Source organism: Chlorocebus sabaeus, chromosome 21, assembly GCF_047675955.1.
Source record: "Chlorocebus sabaeus isolate Y175 chromosome 21, mChlSab1.0.hap1, whole genome shotgun sequence".
In the NCBI taxonomy this organism is placed as follows: Eukaryota; Metazoa; Chordata; class Mammalia; order Primates; family Cercopithecidae; genus Chlorocebus; species Chlorocebus sabaeus.
Genome location: NC_132924.1, coordinates 86,141,819 through 86,152,746, shown reverse-complemented (window position 1 = coordinate 86,152,746; position 10,928 = coordinate 86,141,819). Strand labels below are relative to the sequence as shown.

Here is a 10,928-nt window from a genome sequence, read left to right as displayed (position 1 = left end):
GACATTTTGTCATCTATTTGAGCACCAGGTTATGAGCTCAAGGCATAAAATATCTGCTCTTGGCTCATAATCTGCATGAGAGACATTAACTTATTAGAAAATGGTTTAAAATTACTGAGTAGTAAAGCAAATAAAGAACTATGTAAATGCTAACGTAATAAGGCTAAAAAGCAAACAAAATTCCCCCAAATCCAGAGTAAATCTTTAGCCAAAAAAAACTTTCTGCCCATCATACAAATAATTATCCCAACCTTACAAAATTAAGAGAAACATAGAGTCCAGTTGGAGCCTGTGCCATTGTCTTTCTTCTTCTTTTGTATCCTCCTCCCCAACAGTGCCTAGTACAGAATCCTTTATGTAGTAGGGTCATAACTTCCCATTGAACAAAACTGTGCCCAGTGTCTTTGATACACTGGGGATGAATAGTGACAAAATAATAGAGCTCATATTCTCATGGAAACTAGAACATTTATTAAATGTATGAAATAATGCTACCCCCCAGGACTTACACTTAATAGAGTCCTTTTCCAGGTGAAATTAGACAGATGATAGCACACTTCTGTTTTAACCAAATTAAAGTAGTAACCATATTTATGAGGGGTGGGAATTTTAGTTTTGTCTTTGTTTTATTTTATAGGGTTAAGTTGTAACGTTTTAAAAAAAAAAAGAGAAATGAAGGTGGAAGGACTAAACAGAATGCAAGTTTGGTTAGTCAATATGAAAAGCTCTTTAATTAGAGTCTAAGGTAACTTTACTTATCTTAGAGTCTTTACTTTCAGCCACGTTTTAATTATGTTCATTTGTCAAAAAGCTGAACACCACAAAAGCTTCAATAACCATAATCTGCTCATATCATTTAACAGGTGCTTACAGTAATGGTCCTAATGCACTGCATGACAGACAACCTCTGCATAGTCAGAGAAAAAATGCCTCCTACTTCAAGGTTTAAAAATCATATTGCATTTTTATTCATGAAAACAATGTATGTAAGATATGTGTGACTCTCCATTAACCTGAATAGTAAATTAACTTCCTATTTCTTAATTATTTTACCAACACTTGCTTCTTCTTCCCACCTACCCTTCCAATACATTCACATGCACACGCACTCACACCCATGACATACCCATGTGGGGGTCACTTTTTTGTTTTACATGGTTGAGGCTAACTGCATACTAAAAAAAAAAGGCAAAGGTGAATGAGACAACTTAGAATATTTTAACAGACAAAGGGCTTTTCTTCTAAGCTCTAAAGTTTCACCAGGCACTAGTAGGAAAACTTGCATTTGCTCTTTTCATTCACAGGGTCACATTTCAGTAATGTGTAATATAAAAAGAGCTTAAAGACTTCCAGAAGAAGAAACCATGCTGTTATTTATTTTAATAACCATCACTTTGTTCATAAAACATCAAGAGAATTCACTCAAACCTTTATCACTGAGACAGTGCTGTCATTAACGACAAAATAGTTTCTTAGCCTGACCTCATAAGCCTTTAAGCCTGTGTCCCTCGCTTGTTAATCCCTTGTAGTCTGACTTTCTCTTCTGAAACTGCTTTCTCAAAGATTGCTAATGATTTTCCTCATCACCAGATCCAAGGATATTTTCTTATGTGTTGTTCTTCTAAATCTCCCAGTCACAACTGACACTGATGACTTCTTTGAAATTCTCTCCTCCGTCAGGGTCTATATCATCGATGATCCTCCTCTTTTGGTTTGTTTTATGTCTGGTTCTTCCATGATTTTCCTGTTTCTTATATGTAGGCGTCCTCTTCGTTTTTCGGTTTGTTCAGATGGAGGGGAATGGGCATGCCTGTTTATTTGTTTAACCTCAACCTTCTTATCTCTCAACAATCTCTCTCTTGGCAATGTTGCCCAATAGTTTCTCTGTAAGTACTTTCTGAATTTGGGCTCTTCACTTCCAACTGAGTATAACACATCAACATTTGAATATTCCACCAGCATTTCACATTCAGCATGTCTAAAATTAACTCACTCTTTTCCTTACCAAACCAGCTCCTTCCTTTTTAATTTTTGTTTCCTCCAGTTAATGGTGTCTTCTGCCTCCCAGTTCTTCTCCGAGTTCCCTACCTGAGAGTCTGTTCTTACCCCTTGATCTTCTTTGCTTCCCTGAGCCAATTACTCCATAAGAAATATGGCTCCTCTTCCTTTGCTTCTCTTCATTTTTCCCGCTCCACTTCCATCAGTTCAGGCTTTCGCTACTGTGATGTGTCCACCTGTAAACTGGTCCTACCTCCCAATTTCTTATAACTTGCAAGATCTAGCACAGTGCCTCACACAGTGTAGAAGGAGCTCAAGAAATATTTGTTAAATAAAGTGAATAAAGGAACGCATCTTAAAGTTTTCTGAGAGAAGGAAATTGTCAACATAAAGGGAAGAAGAAAAGGTAAACTGCTGAGTTTTCAAAAGCCTGGCGGTTATCTTCAAAATTAAAAATGAATCATATTAACACTTTGGAACCTGTTATGGGGCAGAGCAGAGAGAAAAGTCTAACAAACGAACCTTTTAGCATTTTGGAAAGAAACATGCCAGATTTTTAATCTTTTAAAAACTCATTAACATTCTGAAAAAAATTTCACTGTTTGGGATGTTCACAATTATGGTTATTCCCAACTCCCAAGACACAATTTGTCTAGCATATTATTTCATCATTCTGCTCCTCAAATAGATGAATATAATGCCCTAAAAACTTTCAGTTACTTAGATATCATTATGAAAAAGGTCACTTTTTGCAGCAACTAAGATGTGAAAACCATTATCAGCTAAGATGTGAAAGCCATTATCAAAACCATTATCAACTAAGACATGAAAACCATTATCAAAAAAGGGAGATGTATAATCTCCCTTTCTATCAGTCACTTATTCCAGGTTAGTGATTTTTTTAAAATAATCAGTCAGAGAGTGTTTCTGTGCAAAAACCCTCAGTGAGAGCCTTTCTTACCAAGATAGCTGAAGTTTTTTAAAAAACTTTAAAAAGGCTCTTTTTCATATACAACTTTAAATTTTGGTAACAGTTGAGAGCACCAAAGACACATGTTTTGTGCTTTAAGCAGAAGATATGTTATTTGAAATGAATTAATAAAAATCTTTTTTTAGAATGTTTTATTCTAGCCTATTATTCTCTGCAATTACCAAGTGTTATTTCCTGACACACACTTTCATGTAAACAATGCACAGAAAAAAAAACACTGCTTTTGCTGAACATGATACTGTGCATGACTTGGCAAAAATCTGAAATAGATTAATTTTGAAAGGAAGGCCATTAGTTTTTAAAATAAAATGGTATATACTTTTTATAAGAACCAAATTAAGCAAATTACATCTGTTTTCCTAATACGCTGATCAATATAGTGCATGTAATATTCCAACAGTTTGTAAATCTTCAGAATCCTTCAAACCCAAGGATTATGGCGTATAGTTATGTTTTATTTGCTTTGTTCTTTTACTCTTAACCTGAAAATCAAATTTTCTGGGTTTGGTGATATAAGGAATAATAAAAAAAAGAAATTAAGAACAATTAAGACTATGATCTAAACAATTTGAATCCATAACTTTACATTTGAGAACTTGTAGATGATATGAAACTTTTGTCAGCTTTTAAACATGTTTTTTAAAGCCCTGCTGATGAAAGATGTAGCTTCCAGTGTTTTCTCCAGTAGAGTTAATGAACTAGATGGAAAATATCTCATTAATTTCTTAAGTCCCCTTGTGAGGCAAAAAAATGACATTCTTATCTAACAGCTGGAAAAGCTGAAGAATTAGTGGATGTAACTGTGCTCAACTGCAAAGGAAAGAAATAGCTGTAGTATACCCTGAGATGTGGATATGAAAGAATATTGCATACACACATACACTCTCCCTTATTTTTAAGGAATCAATATCTGCTTAAAGAATAAGGCTAGTTAAAACCCTTGGATCTTGGCCCTATAACTTTTGGCAGAGTATATTGTTGCTTCATGACCTGGCAGTGCAGTGACTCTTTTAATCTACTTTTAAATAGCTTTTCCCTAATCTATACAACCTAACATCTGACCAATAGTGAATCTTCAGCAAACTGAAGTCTCTTATTCCATACTTTTTTTTAAACTGTAAAAATTCAGGAAGTAACTTTTTGCAAAGTACATTGAAGCACTTACTGGGAAACAAAAAAGCACAAGTTGAATTGATTTGTAGTTGCATAAAAACGAATTTGACATTTTACTTAGCAGTTGCAAACCACCGCATGGTTTTGAGTTTTTGAATTCATTTGCTTTGCAAAAAGTGGAATGTTTCACTTGAATGGAAATGCCCTCAAGTTACTTCCAGCATGGCTGTAGGATTGATTTTTCTGGGTTAAGGGAGTACCAAAGTTTAGTGCCCTGTGTATATTCTTTTCTAAAAAAACAAACTATCATCCATGTATTAAATGGACGTAGGAAATTGAAGAACAAATCAGGGAAATTTAACATCATTTCAGTATTACCAACATAGGGCTTTGTGTAACGACTGTGACATCAAGCTTTAAACAGATAAGGCTTTACCTCGGCTAGTCCAATAGAAATACAGTATGTAAATTAACCCATATTATCTGTATGCTGATTGGCCTGAGTTCCCCTGAATGTCACAATCTCACCATCCAGCAATGAGGTATTTTACTGCCGTCTGGAGATCAGATTATCACTGTAGAGAAGATTTTTATTTTTTGTTTCATTAACAGATTATTATAAAGCAATAAGCATGCAGAAAAAGAAGCAGACGTGTTACATTGGGAATTAATGAAAACATGTCTGCTAGTTTTGGATAGGAGAACTGGGGAGTTGTTGCTTAAAATTTTTTATCATCCCCACAAACAAAACTCTTCGGGAACGGTAAAATAAGAAAATGCATGATTCTAGAGGCATTCCTAAGCACCCACGTGTCAGGCTATGTGGTGTCTGTGGTATCATCCGACCTTTTGGACTGGTGTAAGTTTTACGTATTCGTTATGTTTCTAGTATTTTTCATCTGTAATAACAAAGGGGAAAAAAGGAAACTTGTACAGATAACTGCTTTGACATCACCCATCATTGGTCAGCTGAACTTGCAAGAAGGGAAAAGGAATACTGTTGCTTGGTGGGGTGGAATGCCAGGAATAGCCATTTAAACATTTTATAAGCCTGATTCTTTAGTGACATCCTTTAAGGTAGACTGAATGTAAATCATATTGTAGTTGTCCTCTGAACTTAGCTTTCTCCCTACTTTTACGCATATTTGCGTGCATTGGAGAATAGAAGATTACTAACAAAGACAGAGCTGCCCTAACTTGCCTCCCTTCTTCCCCATTGAAAAGATTTTTTGACTGTGGGAAAAATAAATAAATAAATAACTTTTTTTTCTTTTTTCCCATTCTTTTCTTGTCTTTTTCCAGCTAACCTGCAAATTTAAAGGTTAGCTGAAGACATCATTTAAAAAAAAAAAAAAAAAATCTAAAAGAAGCCTCCGGTGGTTTGGACCACCCTAAAAGGAAAAGGAAGAAAATGTTTGGGCAAGGTTAGGGTTCCGGGAAGCTGAGGGAGGGGGCGGGCGTCCCGGGCACTGTGACTTCCTCGTGCGCTGCCTTTGGGAAGAGGATGGGCCTGAGGTCCTGAAAGGGCCTTTCCAACCCCCCACTACAAATGCAGGGGGCGGTGTGGGGGAAGTTCAGAAGCAGCCACGAAGGGACAAAAGCTTAATGCTGCCAGTTGAACTGGACAGGGCAGTCAATAAACCCGACCAGCTCTGGAGACAGGCAGGGGCTCCCGTTGGTTCCACAGTGGCTGAAGCAGCCCTGCCGCCGCCCTCGCCACCGCCGCCGCCGCGGCCCCTGCGTTACTGGGGGAGACGGTGCCGCTGCGACAGGGGAGGACGCGGCTGGAGCTCAAGGAGGCTCCAGCGCGCAGGCGCCGCCGAGCCCTGCCTGGATGCTCAGTCAAGGCACTAAGGCAAAAAAAAAAAAAAAAAAAAAAAAGAAAAAAAAAAAGAAAAAAGAAAAAAAGAAAGAAAAAAAAGAATCAGCAATTTATAGAAAGAAGAAGCTATAGTCTGTCGGGATATCCAACGCCAACAGGTAGGAGGATATACTCTTGGTTAAGTTTGGGGGATGTGGGGCAATGCACAATGTTGATGAAACTGCAGGTTCACCGGGAAAGAGCCCTCCCTCAGGTTGTGTGTGTGTGTGTGCGTGTGTGTGTGTGTGGTTTTGTGTGTGTGTGTGACAATAAACTGCATAATGGAAGTACATTCAGACAATGCACCTTCAGTAGGGCTTACTGAGAGTTCCATTTCTGGAAAGCCTTTCAAGACTGAGGAATATCAGACTGCGAATCACCGGGAACGGTTCCTTTGCAGCACAGAAGCAATCTCTCTCCCCATCTTCGCGTATGTAATGCATGTCTCTCTCCCTCTCCCCCTCCTCCACCCTCCCCCCATTATAAATCCAGGGGTGGCGGATTTCAGGTTTCGTAATGTTGCATGATGCGATCGGTATTTACCCTAGGATGTACCGGTGGGGAAATTAAAATCATCGAACGCAGTTTTGCCTGGGCTTCCATCAGCATATTCCGGGCCAGTGAGAAGTGGCAAAGGAAACACGCTTGGTGGGAATAACAGAGGAAGCCGATTTCCCTGGTGTGGTCCAGGCACCTATGAGACAATGTGCATTTTGTTTTAAAAAGAAGCCACTTGTGATTTGCAACAAAGGTTATCAGTGTAAATGGGAAAGGCTTAATTGCCCAAGAAATACAGGTTCATGTTATATTCATTTGAATCCAGGCAGCCAAGGTTTACAAATGGAAGTGCATTATTCCTCTGGGTGTGTTTCCCTGTCCAATATTTACATTAACCATTTTAATAATCATGTGGGCTTAAAAGATTTGCCAAAAATGGGGGGTAGGGGGAAGAGGGAAAGACAAATGATTAAATCACATCAAATCTTGGGACAAGTAAGTTCCTATTAATTTTGAGGTCCAATTTTGAAATTTTGCTTTAAGATGAATCAACAAATACTCTTATGCAGCATGAATAGTGGCACTTAAGACATATTTTGCACAGGTTCTTTGGACCCACATCAAACAGAGAAGCTGCCTGTGAAACACTGACAGAAACTAACAGATCTCAAAGAAATGTAGGTAGTGTCTCTGCCTCCTAATAGCAATCTTGTAGATTCCATTGCAATTCTACTGGTTAATTCCTGTACTGACAGATTTTACAAGAATGGGACATTTTATTCCTTCTCTCCTGAAGGTACCTAATCAAATATATATTGTCCAAAATAGGGACATTTTAAAATTCACTTAGCTTGGAAAACTAAACAAGCCAATTCTCTGAAATCTCAAGCAAAAATATTTAGTAAAGCAAATATTAGTATTGAAAATTAAAACTTTATTTGCTTCCCTATAAGTGAACAGCTTTATGTTAGCACTGTCTGACATCATTGCTTGTTAACTTAAGAACTGATAGCTCTTTTTTTTTCAGATATTCTGATGGCAAATCAAATGGAAGAAAAGAGGAAGCATGACTGCAGATCAGATCAGTTCTCTTTGTGGATTATATTTTCAGTAAAATGTATGGATCTATCTTTACCTTGTTCTTATGTCTAGATCATGAGACTTGACTGAGGCTGTATCCTTATCCTCCATCCATCTATGGCGAACTATAGCCATGCAGCTGACAACATTTTGCAAAATCTCTCGCCTCTAACAGCCTTTCTCAAACTGACTTCCTTGGGTTTCATAATAGGAGTCAGCGTGGTGGGCAACCTCCTGATCTCCATTTTGCTAGTGAAAGATAAGAGCTTGCATAGAGCACCTTACTACTTCCTGTTGGATCTTTGCTGTTCAGATATCCTCAGATCTGCAATTTGTTTCCCATTTGTATTCAACTCTGTCAAAAATGGCTCTACCTGGACTTATGGGACTCTGACTTGCAAAGTGATTGCCTTTCTGGGGGTTTTGTCCTGTTTCCACACTGCTTTCATGCTCTTCTGCATCAGTGTCACCAGATACTTAGCTATCGCCCATCACCGCTTCTATACAAAGAGGCTGACCTTTTGGACGTGTCTGGCTGTGATCTGTATGGTGTGGACTCTATCTGTGGCCATGGCCTTTCCCCCAGTTTTAGATGTGGGCACTTACTCATTCATTAGGGAGGAAGATCAATGCACCTTCCAACACCGCTCCTTCAGGGCTAATGATTCCTTAGGATTTATGCTGCTTCTTGCTCTCATCCTCCTAGCCACACAGCTTGTCTACCTCAAGCTGATATTTTTCGTCCATGATCGAAGGAAAATGAAGCCAGTCCAGTTTGTAGCAGCAGTCAGCCAGAACTGGACTTTTCATGGTCCTGGAGCCAGTGGCCAGGCAGCTGCCAATTGGCTAGCAGGATTTGGAAGGGGTCCCACACCACCCACCTTGCTGGGCATCAGGCAAAATGCAAACACCACAGGCAGAAGAAGGCTATTGGTCTTAGATGAGTTCAAAATGGAGAAAAGAATCAGCAGAATGTTCTATATAATGACTTTTCTCTTTCTAACCTTGTGGGGCCCCTACCTGGTGGCCTGTTATTGGAGAGTTTTCGCAAGAGGGCCTGTAGTACCGGGGGGATTTCTAACAGCTGCTGTCTGGATGAGTTTTGCCCAAGCAGGAATCAATCCTTTTGTCTGCATTTTCTCCAACAGGGAGCTGAGGCGCTGTTTCAGCACAACCCTTCTTTACTGCAGAAAATCCAGGTTACCAAGGGAACCTTACTGTGTTATATGAGGGAGCATCTGTAAATCTTTAGCCTTGTGAAAACTAACCTTCTCTGCTGAGCAATTGTGGCCCATAGCCATGTCTTGAGAAGAAATTCAAGAGTGGAATCAGCAGTTTTAAGGATTTGGGCAACATTCTGCAGTCTTTGCAATAGTTCACCTATAATCCTATTTTAAATCTCAGAGTGATCCTGCTGACTGCCAGCAAAGGTTTGTAATTAAGAAAGGACTGAACCACTGCCCTAAGTTTCTTTATGTGGTCAAAAACTAGATAATGAAAGTAGCAGGTGCTAAGTATCAGTGCTAAATGCTCTGTATGTCACTACATATGAAAAAACATCAAAAAACAATTAGCATTGGACATCTTAATAAATTAAGTTGACATGAGGTAAATGTGTTGATAAAAACTAATTTTAGAAGTTTGAAGACTTTAAAACATTTCATACTATTATTGTTTTGCAAAGACTAAAATATTTGGGGACTTAAAGTACTGTAATCCACTAAAGATGTGCCAATGAATTATTGGAATATCATACTTTAAAAACCGCCTTGTAAGTTCCGGGGAGCATTCCAAAGCAGTATATTGGTTCCAATTAGAGTTTACTTTTTTGTATTAATACGTTGCTATTTCTAAATACCACTTTCCTTATCTACTAGTAAGATTGCTAGCATTGAACTGTGTTATGTGGTTTTTGTTGATTTGGTATAAAGTTTTTCCAATTCATTTATATTTTACAAATGCTAGATATTGGTCTGGGAGGCAACATTAATGGTACCAGCCTGTCACAACTGAGCAGTTCTAATAATGCAGAATAAACACATGTTGCCTTAAAGGGTTATCTAGTATCCTTCATCTTATTTAGCATTGGAGCAAATAGTCAAGGGAAATCGAATCAGTAACTGGTCATGGTCATGCAGTGCATGGAAGATCATTTAGTACTTTTTCCTTTTTTCTCACATGGTTTGAAACTTAAAGTGCACATCACTGAAATAATGAGATTTTCTTTCGAGGTGTGCTACCCTTCCTAGAGTGTTCTAAAAAGCAGGCAGTTGATGTATGTTTATATTTTAAGTCAGCTGTCAAGGGGAGACCACAGCCTTAGTATGACATCCTGCACAATTTGTGAAGCATTTATTCTACTGAAGGCACAGTCTTGTTTATACTTTCTGCACATTCAGTGTATTGGTCATTTAAATTATTTCAGTTTTAACTTGTGAAAGCTTATAATATGATTTCTGGTATTTTAGAAATACATTAGAGTCTGTGAGTCTCATTCTTTAAGATACAGATGTGTGAACTTCAATATAAAGTTGCATTTGCCAAAATTTACCCGTGTAGCCTGTTAATTTTCTTGAAATAAGTTTTACATTTTTGGCACTAACAGCTTTTTTTGAATCTGGGCGGCAAGCACAAACTAGGAAGACTAGCTTTATTATGGTTTTGTTTTTTGATTCTTGTAGCTACTATATTCCAGACTGGAAATGTATGAATGATAATCAACATAATGCTGATAAACTGACATAATAATATCTGTGAAAGCATCATTTGGTAGTTTATTACAATCATCCCTCTATTATTCTTAAATGCCAGTAGTATTTAGAGATGTGTACCTGCTTAGTTAATTGGCTCAGAATTTTAATATAAATATCGCACTTTAATTTGGAGCATAGTACCATAGAAATTTGGGGTTCTAAATATACAACTTGTAAGAATGGTTTACACAAACATTATGACAAAACTAGAAAAAGTTATTATTTTTGTTTGCTTTCTGTTGTTTTGTTCTTTGGTTGGTTTTTGTGAAGTTTTTTTTTTTTTGGTATTTGAAAATTAAGATTAGGAATCTAATAGAACAGAAATCCTATTGCTATAGTACTTCTGTAAAGAGAATATCAATATAAATAAGGAAAATAAATCAATGAAATGTTTCGATGATATATGCAACTATTCAGTTTTGCTCATATAAGGACAGCTCAAGCCATGAATTAGTGAGCATTCTGACCTCATTTTTACTTTACACCAAAGTTGATTAGATCTGAGACAAAGTTTAATGCACAACAGTGAGTTGGATCTAGCAATAAAGTCTCCTTGGTACTGAAATCATTATCTAAAATAAAGGAAATCTTATCAAAAAAGATGTTCTGATAACATTGTGATTGCAACTCAAAA

General features: G+C 37.6%; 1 protein-coding gene across 6 annotated transcripts; it reads left to right on the top strand.

Moving 5' to 3' along the window:
• Positions 1-5,486: 5,486 nt before the first annotated feature.
• On the top strand, positions 5,487-10,091 carry GPR85 (G protein-coupled receptor 85). Of its 6 annotated transcripts, none has more exons than XM_038004463.2 (4): positions 5,487-6,082; positions 6,308-6,393; positions 7,066-7,138; positions 7,489-10,091. In XM_038004463.2, the coding sequence occupies exon 4, from the start codon at positions 7,659-7,661 to the stop codon at positions 8,769-8,771; it is 1,113 nt and encodes a 370-aa protein (XP_037860391.1). In that variant the 5' UTR covers positions 5,487-6,082; positions 6,308-6,393; positions 7,066-7,138; positions 7,489-7,658; the 3' UTR covers positions 8,772-10,091. The 6 variants fall into 6 exon arrangements, with proteins under 6 accessions (XP_037860391.1, XP_037860389.1, XP_037860387.1 ...); XM_038004461.2 differs by having other exon boundaries at positions 6,279-6,393; XM_038004459.2 differs by having other exon boundaries at positions 6,276-6,393.
• The last annotated feature ends 837 nt before the right edge of the window (positions 10,092-10,928 follow it).